The 17,542-nt window shown below is 41.7% G+C and overlaps 1 protein-coding gene across 1 annotated transcript in view; it reads left to right on the top strand.

Moving 5' to 3' along the window:
- UHRF2 (ubiquitin-like with PHD and ring finger domains 2, E3 ubiquitin protein ligase) overlaps positions 1–17,542 on the top strand; it is a 56,611-nt gene that overhangs the window by 22,774 nt on the left and 16,295 nt on the right. The window contains exons 3-5 of the mRNA XM_015417985.1: positions 7,685–7,794; positions 9,626–9,812; positions 13,721–13,844. Coding sequence (XP_015273471.1) covers positions 7,685–7,794; positions 9,626–9,812; positions 13,721–13,844 — 421 coding nt within the window. The remainder of the gene's footprint in view (positions 1–7,684; positions 7,795–9,625; positions 9,813–13,720; positions 13,845–17,542) is intronic.

Raw genomic sequence — 17,542 nt, 5'->3', positions numbered from 1 at the left:
AGTCGGATTTGACTGGCTTTTGAGCAAGGGAACCTTTACCTTTACTTTACTACAGGGACATGGTTGTGCTATTAACAGGGAGAAGAGGACCCTGGAGCCAACTCAAGTCCTGAACATTTAGACACTGGAGGTGATGACCCTAGCATGTCTCCTGGGCATGATGGTGTCGTGCCAAGATCTACTACCGTGGCCTAGAGTTCATACGAGACCCCTGCAGCACTTTCTTTATTTACTACCAAAAGGAAATAGACTACAAGATAGTCAAGAAGGTAGAGTTACCACAGTCTGTGTGGACAGAGTTACAGTAGTGGCTAGTTCCAACTCTGTTCACAGAAGGGATACTTCTAAGTGAACCCCATGGGACACATGGTCAAGACACCTGGTCGAAGCCGGAAATATCCAAGAGCATCAACTTCCTGGAACTTGGGACCATAAAGTTGACCCTGGCTCGCCTGCAGATGCAACTGGTAGGCAGTCATGTTCTGATTCAAATGGATAACATGAGGATGAAAGTCTATATTAACAGTTACGGAGACATGCAGTCCCAATGGCTACACCGGGAAGCAATGCAAGTGATGCAATGGGCAGTCTACCTATTCTCTGCTGTCCCTGATGGTGTCAGAAACTCGTGGAACTTCATAAATCAGCCCCTCCCCAGTGGATTCACTTGTCAGTTGGGTCTCCCCCATGTGGGAGAGATGGGAATAGAGAAATAAATTCTCTCCTTAACTGGTGTAGTATGCCCAACCGTGAGATAGGTCTGCAGCCTTTAAAAATGCTCCCTTTCAAGTTGCTGTTTAGAAAAGAGAGAACATTCTTTTCCCCCCCTGGAATGGTGGTGGAAAATGCCACTGAGTCGTAGCTGATTCATGGGAACCTGATAGAGTTTTCAAGGCAAGAGACAAACAAAGATGGTTTGCCATTGCCCGCCTCTGCGTAGTTAACCCTGGATTTCTTGGTGGTCTCCCATCCATGTACTAACTAGGGCTGACCTTGCTTAGCTTCCAAGATATGATGAGATCAGGCTAGCCTGGGTCATTCAGGTGAGACTGTACCCTTACTCTGAATTTAATAACTGAAGGAGGATTTACATGCAATATGTTTTATAATGTATGCATTGTTGTAGAGAATACAGAACAATTCACCTAATTTCTGAAATATAAACAGTATACTAGTCAATTTTTTGACCAACCACTAGTCTGGAAAAATACAGTTGAGTTAGCAAACATGCTACGGCCAGCTTTCAATTTATATCTAATGAATTCTGTTGAACAGTTCAAGAGACCCATGATCATGGATATTTAGGAAAATTGGACTAAAATAACCACAAAGTGCTGAACTCTTTGGAGCTTCAATCATCACTTTATTAAACTAGCAGCACAGTAGGTTTTTCTCACCTAAAGAATTTTGGTGTAACGTTTATTAGCTTTAAATCAGCTTTTAATGTGAAAAATATAAATAAAATTAGTAGTATTATGTCATGAATTTGCCAATAAGGTATTTTCCACAGGGTTTAATTATTTTCCCTTTATTTCAGCCTTGTAGCCTCCAATGTTTCCTTTCTGACCTTGAGGGAGGCTCTTTGACAGTAACTATGGAAACTGCCAGATTACTTAGTTGGCTGTAGCAAGTGTTGGTCTAAATATGGATCTCTTGCCAGGGTCTAAAACTGTAATCCTTTTGCTGTCTGAGGTTCACTATTTCTTTTCCTTTCTACCAGCTGTTTCAAGTTTCTGTTGTCTTCTCATTAGTTTGAGTTATAGTGACACTTTTGATTCAGTAGTTTAATGTTGGGTGAATTTATTTAGAGACTCTTTAGATCTCATTTCAGAATTAAAAGATTATGAAGTAAGGATAGAAATATACAAGAAATATGTGTGCTGTATAGAAGAGTTTTATGACCATTCCAGACGTCATGGAACAAAGCTTCTACGATGCATTAGGGACCCTTCTTTTTTGGAGATACAAATATGTGTAGAAAGGACCTTTATTCTTGTAAATTTCCCCCCTAATGAAGTTTTTTCACCTTGTTTAGCATGTCTGCCTTCCATTATCAATCATATATGGGTTTCTAAATTGAGCTAAGGAAGGCTGTAGCCAGGAAAGAGACATTTTTCAGTTTTGTGATGCAGTTTGCTGTTAGAACATCATCCAAGGATTCCTGGGGCTGTGTTACCAATCCCATACTTTAGCACAGTCATGTAATACCCTTTATTAAGACTGACCAAAATGGTACAACATAGGTTGCAAGCTTTTATGTTCTCTAGAACTCTTCATCAGTCTGGAGGCTAATTAAAAAAAGAGCAGGAGGAGGATCTCTTAGCTCTCTGTGAGCATTTTGTGTGGAATGGGATCCTGACTTTAATCAGTTTGGGATGCATGTGGTGTCATTTTGCATCCTTTCTTACTTCCTCATAGGAATTTGAGTGTGACACCTTAGAGACTAACAACATTTATTCCGTTATGAGTTTTCATGAGTTAGAGTTCACTACCTCTGATACAATGGGAAGAAATTAAATATATTTTCCTAAATACATATCCAGAAGATTACAAAAGAGAAGTGGGGGAAGAGTGAGGAGTTGAGCAGAGAGAGGCCTAGTACAATAAATCAGGTGAGATTCTTTATGAGGAGACATGAACTGCTTGAATAATTTAATGGATGATGGGAGAGATCCCTTTGCAAGCTAGGAACAAGAAGCAAAGGATGTGCCCCAGTTATCATCATATATTCTAATAACTAAGTTTGACCCCATCAGTAGATACTTAAATGCACGGATTGGGGCCATTTGGACAGAAGGAAGATTTTCCTGCAAAATTGGGGGAACCCCCAGTTTGCAGAAGAATATGAATGTTAAATGGGAGGTTCCTACAAACCCTCAAAACAGGAAACATTTATCTGCATCTGCGCAGAGCTGCCACTCATGCAACTCTGTAGACAGGCTCTGGACAGGGGAGGAGGAGCAACTACTGCCACTAGCTCTGTCATCATTGTTGAAGCAGCAGCACTGCAAGTATGTGTGTGGGGGAGGAACCGCTGCCATTCCTACTGTCACTTCCTCCCCAGAGAGAAAGTGTGTGTGAGAGAGTTAGAAAGTGAGAGAAAGGTAGGATAGGAAAGAGGTGAGGAAGCAAGGGGGCGAGGAATGGGATGGCCAGTCCTACAGATTTCTTGCCTGTCCCCTGTTGTTGAAAGTATGAATACCTTCAGTTGAATAGCCTTAGCGCTGGCTGTTTCCACAATGTGGGGACTGTTCCCTACTGTCCTCTCAAAGAGACAATTCTTGCCTCCACTATGGATTAGGCTAATTTCACCTGTAGACTGATAGAATCAGGCCAGGCCAGAAATAAGAGTATTAGTAGTGTGACTTGCCTTACCAAGGAGGTTGTCTACATTCTTGGTTAGTGCAAATTGATATTTCTAACAAAATAAAAGCCAAGAGGTATTATGAACTCTATCGAGAGCCAGTTTGGTGTTGTGGTTAAGTGTGCGGACTCTAATCTGGGAGAACCGGGTTTGATTCCCCACTCCTCCACTTGCACCTGGCTGGATGACCTTGGGCAAGCCATAACTCTGTCACAGCTGTTCTTGAAAAAGGGCAGTTTCTGTCAAGAGCTCTCTCAGCCCCACCTACCTCACAGGGTGTCTGTTGTGGGGAGGGGAAGGGAAAGGAGTTTGTAAGCAGCTCTGAGACACCTTTGGGTAGTGAAGGGCGGGGTATAAATCCAATCTCTTCTTCTTCATCATCTCTTATTAATGTGATGTCAACACTGAAAGGGGATGACATAATATGGTATAATATTGTATAATCATAGTAGGCTTACAATAATCATGTTATTGTAAGCTGCGCTGCACCAGGAGAAAAGGTGGAATATAAATGTTTTAATAAATAAAATAGGTTGCTATGGATATTCTTCCAACTTGGTTATGAAAGGTCCCTTACCATTTAAATCAGCTATGGTGAATAGCTGTTTGTGAAAGCAGTAATGGCAGGTTAGGTTTTTTGTCACAATCACTGCCACAGAGTAGGCTGTAAGAAGAATTATAGCTTGTGTTCATGTGGATTCTCCATTACTGGGATTAATGTGAGCTCTCAAAGGATCACCAGCCACAACAGCAGTAAATTCCCCAGAGCCATCAGGAAACCATCCTAACTGATGCCCCTCTGCTATGGCATTTCAGTGCATCTGTAAGGCTTAACGTAGCCAAGTAATGATCTATGATGAAAAGATATGTTAAGGTTTCCCAGTCCTAGATCATACTCCTCAAGAGTTTGGCTCTGCTGTATGTGTGGCACCAAATATAACATAAGACATGCCACTGAGAACCGCCATGGGCCCCCAAAGATCCCATCTGCCCCCCCCGACCCTGATCCAAACAAAATACCTTAACAAAATACCTTAACAACTAGGAATCTCTGGCTGGCTGTCACCACACATCTGTACTAATAAAAGTATCCACATGCCCATCTGCCTGTCCACTTGTGGCAGGCATAACTCAGAAAATAAAACTAGGAATCTCAAAATTGTACACCAGCTCCAGGATGATCCATGGAGTTTCAGGGCCAGAAATTAAAGGAACTGGAATAACCTGGCCCACAATGTTTTCAGACACCCTCCTCCACCATAAGATTGCAAAGTGGTTAAAGTGTTGGACTAGGATCTGGGAAAGCCAGGTTCAAATCCCCACTTGTTCCATGGAAGCTTGCTGGGAGATCTTGGGCCAGTCATACTTTCTCAGCCTAATCTAATTCACAGGGGTGTCCTAGGGATAAAACAGAGGAGAGAAGAACTATGTAAGCTGTTTTGGGGAGAAAAGCAGGTTATAACTAAAATACATAAATAAATAGGTTCTAACTTCTCTTGTTCCCTTGTTACCTGTTCTCTTGTAAATCAGTAAACAAGTTCTAACCTCATTTGTTACCACTGAGACAGATTAACATTTATTATCATGCATGTGTAGAGTGGAGGGAGGGGAGCATCCTTTTATTACTTTGATAGATTATGGGGAAATATTAACTCCCCTCTTCCGTTCATAATGTTAACCAAAGTTTGCTTCTATACTGCTATTAAATACATTCAAAGTTACCAACCAGGGTGGATGAGAAAGAATTGAGACCAAGACTGAAAAAGGTGGTGGTGGGGAATTAGAAGTGGGGAATAGAGAAGTAGCAGGTTATGAAAGGAAGCAAGCAAAACAAGGGAAGAGCAAAGGGTGGGAAAGAGAGAAATTGAGGGAAAGACAGTAATTGTTTTTTTAAAAATGCTACCATACACTAACAAGGCTGCCCCTTTGCAAGATCTGGTTGTGCAGAGTTGGCTGAAAGAAAGAGGGAAACCATATATCTTGTTAGGAGGCTGCATCCTGGCATTGACTGTACCTTGTCCTGGCTAGTCTTGCCTTGCTTCAGTGCTGGCTTGGTTGATGAGTTTGATCTGATTAGCAAATGGTTGCCCTCAGCCTCATCGTAAACTTTGCTAAAAGGCCCAGCCAGCAGTCTGTGAGTGCTTTTTACTGTTGCTCTGCCTTCCCTGTGCCTCTAGTGGCTGCAGTCAGAACTGCATTATAAAAAATTTAAATGTGCTTTGTAAATACAGGATGAGGGCTGGCTTCAGGGGTCTTCCAGCTGACTTGGGTCCCCCAAATTTTGTCCTGCAGCCCCCCCGCCCCACCCAATTTGGTGGCCCGGCCACCGAGATTCATGAAGTCCCAAGTTGCACCTAACAGATGGACTTGGTGAGAATGTTGAAGTCTCCCTGGTTAATCAGACTGTGGTGTTTGATACCAACTCTGGCAGTGTATACAGACAGAAAGGGGCGTATTACATCAAAAAGTCTTGTTCTGTTTCCAGTGCCCACTACTAAATACACTCTTGAACTTCCGGGACTGCCTAATAGGTAGTCCCCTAACTTCATGTACCCCATCAGGGTAACTAATGCAGGAAGTGACATTCTGATATACCGACAGAATTACTCCTCTGGTCAGTTAACACATATTAACACAATATGCTGCACCTTCCCTGGTCTTAATCAGATGAGCCACTGTTTTCAGGAAAGGTGTTTGTTGATCAGACTCTAATAGATAAAATGAGAGGTGAAGTTTGAGGACTAATGGATAGATTAAAAACTAATATGTCCTCATATCTAAATGGCATATACCTGAGGGTCCTTAACTCACATTAGAAAAGTTGATCTTCTAACCAGTGTATGTAACGTTACTAAAATCAGTCTTCTTACCAGAGGACTGGAAAGTAGCAAATACAATACCAATTTTAAAAATGAGATCCTGAGGAGATCCAGGAAATTGTAGGCCGGTTAGTTCTGGGTAAATTAGTAATAATTGTTCTTGATTATACTCTTCCTAAGTATAATCAGCATGGTTTCATCAAAGGGAAATTCTGCTTCACCAATTTTGATTATTTGAAAAGTTTGACAGGCATGTGGATAAGGATGATCCTGTAGACATTATTATATACTTGAGTTTCCAGAAGGCTTTTGGCAAATCCCTCGCCAAAGATTTGAGAGTGTGAGTAAATATAAAGTTCTTGCAACTGAGGGAGGTAAGCAGTGGAGTCCAATGAGGTTTGGTATTAAAAGCAGTTCTTTTTAATATGTTCATAAATGAACTAGATTTGGGGGCAAGCAGTGTAGCAGCCAAGGTTGCAAATGATGCCAAGTTATTCAGGACAATGAAAACCAAAGTGGATTGTGAAGAGCTCCAAGAGGGCCTTTCCAAATTGGGTTCTTTGTAGGTGCAAGGTGATGCACTATTGAGGAAGAAATCTCAGCTTTGAATATATGGTGATGCGGTCTGAAGACTCTGAACTGGTGGGAACTGAGAGGAAAAGAGATCTTGGTGTTGTAATAGGTAGCTTATTGAAAATCTCAACTCAGTGTGTGGCTATTTTTATATTTTGTCTTACTGCTTATTCTATTGTTAATAATTTCATTGAGGACCACCCTGGCCAGCATGTCTCAAATGGCAATATAGAAAAGGAACTAAATACTTGTCTGAAGTATATGTTTCAGCAGGGGTCATTTTGTAGAAAAAGAGGTGCAGGAGCTCATTAGCATAACTCATTTGCATATGCCACACCCCCTGACATCACCAGGCATGTGTCAGAAGGCAACACCCACCGCTCAGGCATCACTGGACTGTTTTGGATTGGTAGCTATTGGGGTGGGGGGAACGTGCAGATCTGTCCTCACAGAGGAGGGAGACCTTGTACCTGAATAAAACTTGGTCTTAAAGGTGCCACTGGACTGTTTTGGACCGGGGGGGAGCTCTGCAACTTACCTGGCTGCTTCTTGCTCTGAGTGAGCCCCTGCTGGGAGCAGGGGGTGGGGCTTGTTGCATGTGCCCGCCCCCCGGGCTCTTTACTGCCAGAGCTCCACTCCTGTGCGCTCCTGCAGGAAATGACTCCTGTGTTTCAGGTGAATTTACAATTTGTTTCACTGTACTCGAAATCTTAAAATTTGAGATAGAACTATGAGTGAGCTAATAAATAGTTTCAGAATCACTGCCTAAAGAGAACTGCTTTTTGTTCAGTTTTGAATGCAGACTATGCTCAATATATGATAGTTCATACAGTCAACATTACTGGTTTGAGAACGCATTCGTCCAGTCAGCATTATAATCAGAGTTTGAGATATATTGAGCTAAAATATTTTCTCTCTTACTTTTCAGAGGCCCAGAAAATATAATAAATGATTGCAAACTACTTTTTATAGAGGAAATATACAAGATTGAAAAGCCAGGAGCATATCCTCTGACATTTGCAGATGGAGAGTTCAAAAGTAGGCAATTTTTTTGTATTATGTGAAGGAATGTGTTCACATTTAAGGTATTCCCCTCTTCTTCCTCCTGGAGGCTCAAGGTGGTTTTAAAAAGGCGGAAAAATGTAAATTTAGACAAAAAGAAATTCAAACTCCTGGGCCACTCACTGGATCCACTCAGCGCTGCAGACTGTGAGCCAAGGGCCCTTTGGCTTATGGCTCTGTCCACATCCAGGCTAATCACCTGCAACAGAGGAACATAAACTCTTTGTGTTGTGGTAAAGTACATTTTTTTTTAACAAATGACATTTGTTTTAAGATTCGTTGTATGAAAATTTGAAGAACTATTTTTTGTCCTCCATATCCTTATGCAAATGAATTTGTGATATCAGATGTCTCTCTTTACATTTTTACTTAAAATGGTCTTAACATTTATTTTCCTCCGTGCTCCTTGTCTATATTTATTCTCCTCATTATCACAAGAAGCATTATTTATGTGGGTACCATTACTATTCTCCCCTGCTCCTGTGTATCTTTTTCATGTGATTCACTACTCCTTTTTCAGTGGTTCTGTTTCAGTGTGTTTGTTTTGCTTTATGCCATTCTCAGTCCACTGAAGACAGTTCTTTTACAAGAGCGTTGCTCTGCTTTTTGCACTATTAGAATTGGAAAATATCAAGATGTGTCAAGCATCAGTACTGTGTATTACTTTTTTAAAAATTTATTTATTTAGAAAGTAATCTATAGCCAATCAAGTAGCCCATTTTATTATTGAGTATGCTGTTTAATTTACACCAAAACATTTTGGATAGTTTCCACATAATTTGTTTAGGTAGGAAGATGTGCAACTGCTCACCTGCAGTGGACTTGATGGCAAATCCTGTGTAAACCTGGCGCACCTATGCAGTTTCTGTTTATTTATGTCTATAATTCACTTATCAAAAAGTGCTACTGAAGTGGACTACATTAAAATAGCAGGAAAAAAATTTACCCAAATTCCAGTCAGACCTCCAGCAGAAATAAGACAATCCCAATGTCTTAAAATATCGAAGGATCAATTTTTCCCCAAAGAAAAGTTTTAACTGTACATATAAATGGACCTGGTGCATCTCTGGTGGCAGGGGGTGCTTTACCTCTGGAGCCACTGCTTAAAAAACATCTGTTAAGAGGAGTAAGCAGTTATTTGATTACCTGTACAATGAAGAAGAAGAGAAGAAGAAGAAGAAGAGATTGGATTTATACCCCGCCCTTCACTCGGAGTCTCAGAGGCTTACAAACTCCTTTCCCTTCCTCTCCCCACAACAATCACCCTATGAGGTAGGTGGGGCTGAAAGAACTTTGAGACAACTGTCCTTGAGAGAACAGCTCTGACAGAACTATGGCTTGCCTAAGATCCAGCCAGGTGCAAGTGGAGCAGTGGGGAGTCAAACCCGGTTCTCCCAGATTAGAGTCTGCGCACTTAACCACTACAGCCAACTGCCCGCTCTGGAAAGCAGTGTAAGTAGTCACCCCGTGTAGAGCTCATCCTTAGCAGTGTCATTATCCTTCTACTCCAAATACATTTAATGTTGGACTATTAGTTTTGCATTCTGCAGAAAAGATATGAGTAAACAGACCTGTACTGAACTAAATGTATAGGAAAAACTAAAACCAAATTTGTTCTTAAGCCTTTGCTTTTGCAGTAACTTTTCTTAAATAGAAGCGTAACAACTGCAGTATATTCTGATATTTATGTTATTGGGGGTAATATTTTGCACAACCTGGCTTAAAACACCTCTTGATAAGTCAGTCATACTGAACTGTGGGTAAGATCTCTCAGCAATAGGAAAGATCATCTCACTTTGCTTCACAGGAAAGAGGGGCCCTGAATGCAAGCATTGCCGAGCTGATCCAGATAAAGAATGTCGATTTTGCTCCTGTTATTTGTGTGGAGGGAAACAGGATGCCCACATGCAACTTCTCTGTGATGAGTGTAACATGGCCTACCACATATACTGCCTGAATCCACCTTTAAGCAAGATACCTGAAGATGAAGACTGGTAAGTAATGCAAGACAGATATATATTTTTTATTTTTGTTTGCTGTATAGAGTTGCAGAGAGAACGTACTGCTTTTGTTACAGAGTTATAAAACTTTCTGATTGATCCTTAAAGTTATTGATCTTTAAAGTGATGGGTCTGTCTGTTTCCAAAAAAAGGAATGTTGCTTTAATGAAACATATGTCCTTTTGGGTGCAATGGAAAAGGAATTTGTGGTTTAATTAATCAATTCAGGCCTAATGGATGCAGGTATATATGTCTTCAGCCTTTATCCACTTACTTTCTGAATGGGGAAATGTTGGTCCTGTTCATACAGAACGAGGTGAATGTCTGGAGATAGATTTACCTATAGAAAGGACTACAGTTCTTTGAATGCTGAACTGATGGGTCTACCTGTGAGTAAATCTACTTGCAAGTCGGTGCATCACAAGGTCATGTCATGCAGCAGGTTCATTGTCTTATTCTCTCCCTTATTATTCTTGAGCTGTCTGTGAAACTGCGCTTCATCTTAATTTCTTCTGTGCAGTCCCACATGGCGACTGCCTCAGTGCAGGCATGCTGCAAAAGGAGAAACTCCGCAAGCTCCTAGAAAGCTCCTCTGATGAGTGCTCCCCCTCCCCTCTGTCAGAGCTGGAGACCTTTTTCTGTCCACTTGGTCACATGATGGAGGGGGGAGGGAACACTCTTCCCTCAGTTCTCTTTCTGCTGCTGCTGTGGAGAGACAACGTACCATGAGCTTCTTCTGAGGGATTTTTTCCCAGCAGTTGAAAGTGGTTTATTGTGAGTAATCTTGGATCGATTTTACTTACCTTTTTATTTTTTTAAACAAAATATGTGTACAGAAATAAAGAAGGAAAGGGGAGCCAAAGCAAGATTTAAAGTACACATAACAAGAACACTCAAAGATATTATAGATATAACATTTAAACTACATATTTCAAGTATACAGCATGTTCATAATATTCAAGAATATTTTCTCTCAGAGTTTACCACAACTACTAATTAGCTTAAAACGTATCAATTATTTGAGATTAATTATCATATGTTAGACTTATAATAACAATGTATTCTTGAATACTTTTAAAATATTGACATATCTTATATACTATAATTATGTGCAACAAGAACTGATTATATATGACAGACATTTATTTATTTATTGTATGTAGCCAAAGGCCATCACAAAAAGGGATTAAGAATATAATGGTAAGATTATATATGGGATAAAGTCCACCAATAATTCTGGTATCACAAACTTGCGTGAGTTGAATGTATGTCACTCCACATACATTCAACTCACGCAAGTTTGTGATACCAGAATTATTGGTGGACTTTAATTGGCTAAACTGGAGGCCCATCTTATAGAATAATAATAAACAAATACAGAAGTATTTAGGAAACAACATCTGGCCTTCTCCTGTATATGTACATCTTATGTAAAAAAAATTTTGAATGTATGTCAAATTTGTAATTGGAATTGTGACCACTGAGGAAGGCCCTTTGAGGGGCCGAAACGCGTTTGGTTCAGTTGCACAGCACTAACCCATCTATGTATGAATGTTGAGAAGTTTTTTATGTCTGAATGGTATATTTTTAATGAGTCTAAGTTTTAAAATGTGTACACCTGAATAAATTTTGCATTTTCATAATATTTAGAGTCAGCTTAACCCTTGTGGATCCATAGTAACTTTTTGGGTTGAGTTTTCTCCCCCCCCCTTTTTTTCCCTTCCCCCTTCCCTTCCTTTTTGTTAGCATCTGTTTAAGGAGTGCCAATCCTGTGGCACCAAGATGGCTTGTATTTGGGGGAAGGGTACAATACAGGCAACTGCCAAGTGTGCCGACTTTTCTCCCCCAGTGCACCAAGACCAGATTTCCCACCTAAAAGCAGCATTATGGGAGTATTTCGTTGGGCATCACTCCAAATTCAGCTGAGTCTTCCCATAAGAGATCTTGCCCCCTCTCGGTAGCCTCAGTCCCAGCATCGAAATTGAAGTCTGACACCGAAGGGACCATGTCAGTGCAAAGAGCAGCTTCAGAACCCCCCACTAAAAAACTTAAAAAGAAATCTAAGCACGTTCGCCTTAATTGCCTCTATATCAAGGTCCTTCTCTGACTCAGACCCAACGTTCATCTTCCCCTTAGAGTTGATGTCGTACACCTCCAAGTGAAGTTTTGACATCGCCCACTCAGTGCTGACTGAATGATAGCCCTCAACGCCAAACCATCACGCTCAGGTTCAAAGATCTCAGTCACCTCAACTTCGATAGTTTCCATCATTTCGACTTCATTCTCCTCTCTGTCAACACTGTAGCATGTCTTCTGAGGGAGAGAGAATCCCCATGCAGAAACCATGAACACCATCACACTCTTTAGGAGCGACAGGCTACTAGACGTTAGAGGACAATGTGGTTGAAGTTCCCCCTCCAAGTCAAAAAGCATGGGATGGACCGTTGGCTGGGTACTCCTCCAGTGACTCAGGCACTGAGATACCCCAATCAGGACACTGGGTGCAAACTAGGCCTACTGGGCAGGAAGTGTACACATTGGGCACCCTGGGTCTTTGTATCTCCAATTTTACAGCGATAATGGAATGTTACCAGATGTTTCTCTAGGAGAGAATGTCTCAGCATTTAGAGGGGCTCCCAGATGATAAGAAAACCCTGGCAAAAGTGTTGCAAACTGTGGGCATAAGGCTTGGGAAGCAAAGGTTAAATGCTTCTCAACATGTGGATGCATGCAGTCCCATTACTGGCTCGGGGGTAGTACTTAGAAGACACTCTTGGCTGAGAGCATCTGGCCTACCCCCAGACACAAGAGCCTGTATTGAGGACTTTCCCTTTGAGGGCAAACACCTGTTCAGTAAAAAGACAGACACTGTCCTGGATAGGATATGAAATAATAGGTTGACAGCCAAATCGCTGGGCATTACTCCTCAACAGCCCACTACCTATAAACCAAGGAGGCAACATCAGGGGAAGGCGTCAGCCTCTATGCCCTGTTGTTGGCCCTCCAGAGGAACTTTTTGGCAACTGTGTGATACAGGATGTTGGACAAGATGGACTATTGATCTGATCCAACAGGGCTTTTCTTACATTCTTATTCTGATACGAAGCCTACAATCCAGCTCCTTGATAAGTGGGCTTGCTATTCTCCCATGTGGGACTACACAGAAGACACAAAGATGAAAATATGGTTGCACTTACCTGTAACTGATATTCTTCGAGTGTCTTCTGTGCAGGCCCACATCCCTCCCTCCTTTCCCCTCTGTGGGCTGGTAAGGCCATGCTGTGTTCTCTGCTTCATGACAGTAAATGAAGAACTGTGGGAAGAGTGCTCCTTCCTCCTCCATCTCATGTCCAAATAGGCGGAAAAAGGTCTCCAACTCTGATGGAGGGGAGGGGGAGCACTCATCTGAGGAGCTTTCTAGAAACTTGTGGAGTTTTTCCTTCTGTGGCAGGCCTGCACTAAGGCAGTCCCCATGTGTGCCTGCTCAGAAAACTCTTGATGAACATCACTTACGGTAAGTACAACCATGGGGGTGTTTTGCCAAGAGAATTAAAATTTCACAGACACTACAAATGAAGTAATTTTGCGTATATTTCTTCTGCTAGTCATGGGAAGATGCTTGGTGGAGCTGAACACTAAAGCCCCTCCTTTGATAATGGGAAATTTTTTTTGCAATGCTTTGAAAAAAAGAAGAGTATATTATTTGGAGATGTACAAAAAGTCAGCAGCATGAAATCAAGGAGAGGCAGCAGAGAACTTGGAAGAGACACAGAAGGAGAAACTAAATGACAACACTGATGTACATGAGTAGGGTTGCAGAAATGGTTCTGGTCATCTCGTCAGTGCTCTTCTGGCTCAACTTTTGTGCAGGAGTAATTAATGTAAAATATATATATTTTTAGGTATTGTCCTTCCTGTAAAAACGATTCCAATGAAGTTGTAAAAGCTGGGGAAAAACTCAAGCAGAGTAAAAAGAAAGCAAAGATGCCATCTGCCTGCACAGACAGCCAGCGGGACTGGGGCAAGGTAACCACTAGAAATCAGCTGTACACTGTGTATGTTTGTGTTCTCTACTAGCACATATATAATAAAACACGTTACACACACTAGGAACACTTACAATGGGGATGTTTAAGGACTGCATATAGCCATGTAAGAGTATACAAATAGTATTTATGAATCTGTTTGAGTTTCCATGTGAACTAAAAGAATCTTTGGAACCAAAGGCATGATTTGTACTTACTACAGTTTAGAATTGAAATCATGGTGTGGTTTCTAAATGTACATGTTTATGTATTTCAAAAATTTCAGTGCCCGCTGTCAAGGGAATTTGCCCATGGCCATGCTTTTCCTACGCTATATCCATCAAGTCTGCTCAAATGCTTATAACTAGGGGTGTGCAATTTTTCAATTTGAGTCTTTTGGACCCCCCAAAAAATTGGGATTTCCCCCCAAAAATCCGGATCCCAATACTGCTAAAGTACTTGGATCTGGGATTTTTTGGAAATCCCAAATTTTGGGGTTTCAATAGACTAGAACTGAAAAATAGGAAGAGAAAAAAAGCAGTGACAAAGGCGGAAAAAAACAGCTAAGAGGTGGTTCAGCTGGGGCTCTCTTGGGCAGTTCGAAATGCTCAAGAGAGTCCCAGCTAAGCCTGCAGGAGGAGTTCTCCCTGTGGGATCAGCTGCTCTGCGGGCTCTTTTGGGCAGTCGGTCTCTTGGGCGACTGCCCAGGAGAACCCCAGCTGAGCCCGCAAGGCAGCTGATCCCATGGGGAGAACTCTTCCCATGGGCTCAGCTGGGGTCTCTTGGGCAGTCCGGTTTAAATTGGAGTGCCCAAAAGAGCCCGCAGAGCAGCTGATCCCACAGGGAGAACTCCTCCTGCAGGCTTAGCTGGGACTCTCTTGAGCATTTCGAACTGCCCAAGGGAGCCCCAGCTGAGCCACGAGGAGAGTTCTCCCTGTGCGGTCAGCTGCTTTGCAGGGTCTTTGGGGCAGTCTGGTTTAAAGGGACTGCCCAAGAGAGCCCCAGCTGAGTGGTCCCCCCTCCCCAGCTTGGCTGTTTTGCGGGCTGTCTTCTGCAGTCCCTTTAAACACCCCATTTAAAGGAACTGCAGAAGAAAGTAGGAGCAATCTGCTCCAGTCCCTAAGATGTTTTTCAGGGTTTGCCAGTCATTCCTGAATATATCCAGGATTTTTTCAGGAATTTGTTTTGGTTCTCCCGAAAAATGCACACCCGTACTTGGAACATGCTATACTTTGCCCTATTGGTGATGCTATGGGTGGTGCTACATTATCACTGTTGTCTGTTACCCAAAGGATGTAGGCTAACTATTTATTATAGTACGCCTTTGTCACAAGAACTGACAGTTGATTACACAGTGAGTCAATACAGTCAACAAAATGAGACATTCAATAAACAATGCATTAAATCTGTACAAGTCTGGAACCATCCAGAGCTCTGAAAGATAGAACTGAAGCAGTGCAAAATTACATAATAGGTTATTGCTTACAGTAAGCTATACACAGCAGTATAGACCACAGTCACTGATCTTTTATCCAAGTAAGTTTGGGAACCATTTTGTACAGTACAATCCTATTATTTGTGTAGAAAAGCCCTCTTGAATAATTCCGTTTTGCATAGCTTGTGGAAAACCGGGAGAGTAGGAGCCTTCCTGGTCTCCATGGGAAGGCCATTCTATAAGGCAGGAACCACACAGGTTGGCACCCGCAGAAGTCCTGCTGACATGAGCCAAAGCTGTTGTGTCAGAGCATAGGGAAGAGGCTGTCTCAGATAAGAGGGACCAAGGTCATGAAGGGCTTAATTGAAGCGTTAAAGTTTCCTATTTGAACTGAAGGGAGACCAGTATACAGTACATTATAGTTTCCAAATTGTTCTGAAGGGAGACCAATGTACAGTGCATTACAGTAGTCTAGTCACTGTGGTGTGGATCCAGGTGACTAGATCAACCGTCTCAAGGTAAGGGGCCATCTTACAGGCTAGGCTGAAGACTTGCCTGATTTGAAATATTTAACTATTCTCAGTTTGCAGAATAGTGTATTCCTGACTTTGCTAGCACTTCTCTCTCCTTCTGAGCTTATTTTATGGTCTCCTATTAATTTCACCAAAAACTTTGGCATAAAGTGTTGTTTGTTTCCCAACAGTGTTTCCATTTAATTTCCCCAGTTGTCTGTTGTATATGGGTGCACTGCTGCACCAGTTATGACTAAAATTCACCTGGTGTAGCTGTTTCTAAAATGTCCTGTTAAAAAAAGTTGTAACATTGGGCTGATCTGCTATATAGTCCATCCAGTTGATTTATATAGTACTCTCGTGTTCAGCAATGTGATATATCACCCGCTCTGAGGTATGGTTTTCCCATCGTTTCTCATCCATTCTTACTAGTCCCTTGCAGTAATTCAGATGGTCCTTCTGAATTTTAAAAGAATACCACGGGTCTGCTGTTGTTAATACATGCTATGCATCTGCTAAACATGGACAGTGAATGAGAGATGTCCATGAATGGTCAGAACTCTTGCTCCCTCCTCTCCCATTATGCAGATCAGTTTACCCTTGAGCAACCAACATGCAGTTTCTGCTTAGTACCACTTTGCCTCTTGGCTTAGCCATATATTTTTTGAGGGTTGTGCACTAGCATCTCCTCCATTATAAAACCCTTTTCCCCAGCAGTCATTCCCCAGCTTATTTTTATATGGCATCAATTTTCTGCATACTTTTTCTGAATTTCAGTGGTCCTCACCTAGTAGCAAACATGCATTAGGATTTGGATGGAATAATCTGGTCCAAAAATAAGGATTTAGTGGTTTATATGTGCAATCCCAGTCAACCCAAAGTACGAGATCCTGACATAAATGTCCTTGCATCTTTGGTGTTCCAGGGATCTTTTAAGAATAATATTTCTTGTGGTTGTAGAACTCTTCTGCATGCTCTATTGTGTTCTGCATGAAGTCTTCTTGATGAGAAGTGTCCTGATGATATTGGATGGAAATTTGTGATGGAAACTTGAAAATGAATTGATCCAAATTAAGTTTGTTCAACATTAGTATGTTTAAACACAGAGTGCATCTTGCTGATCATCTTTTATTTTATTCATTTAAATTATCTATACCCTGCTTTTCTTCCCATTGGGGACACAAAATGGCTTACAGTGTTCTCTCCTCTATCCTCACAACAACCCTGTGAGGTAGATAAGGCTGAAAGTATGTGACGGGCTCAAGATCAGCCAGTAGTCTTCCATGGCAGAGTGGGGATTTGAACATGGGCCCCCCAGATCCTAAACCAGCACTCTAATCACTGCATCATGCTGTTTCCCTTTTGATCTTTCATGGGGAATTGCTCTGAGTGGACAGAGATACAGGGGAAGGCCACGGGACAAGAAGATCTGTGCTGTGGGCTTAATTGAGTTGGGAAGAGAGCATTCTTAGGAGCCATGAACAAAAATGACTCGTGTGCATTCATTTTCCATTCACCCTGGAATCCCATGTTCAAGAAGCATATTAATGAGCATAAGCATGGTTTGTCAGTAGAGATGCCGTGCCTAGCCATATGGTTAAGCCTCTTTCGTTTTTGATAACCTCTATTTCTACACATACAAGTGTAATCTTAGAGAAGGAATTTCCTGATGTGCATGAGAGAGGAGGACAATGCTTTTTCTGAACTAGTGCTCCCCACCTATAGTTTTTGTATTAAAGTAATATTTTTAAC

Source organism: Gekko japonicus, unplaced genomic scaffold (genome assembly GCF_001447785.1).
Source record: "Gekko japonicus isolate JY-2015 unplaced genomic scaffold, Gekko_japonicus_V1.1 scaffold1084, whole genome shotgun sequence".
In the NCBI taxonomy this organism is placed as follows: domain Eukaryota; kingdom Metazoa; phylum Chordata; class Lepidosauria; order Squamata; family Gekkonidae; genus Gekko; species Gekko japonicus.
Note: the sequence above shows the minus strand (reverse complement) of the source record. Positions and strands in the feature narration are given on the sequence as shown.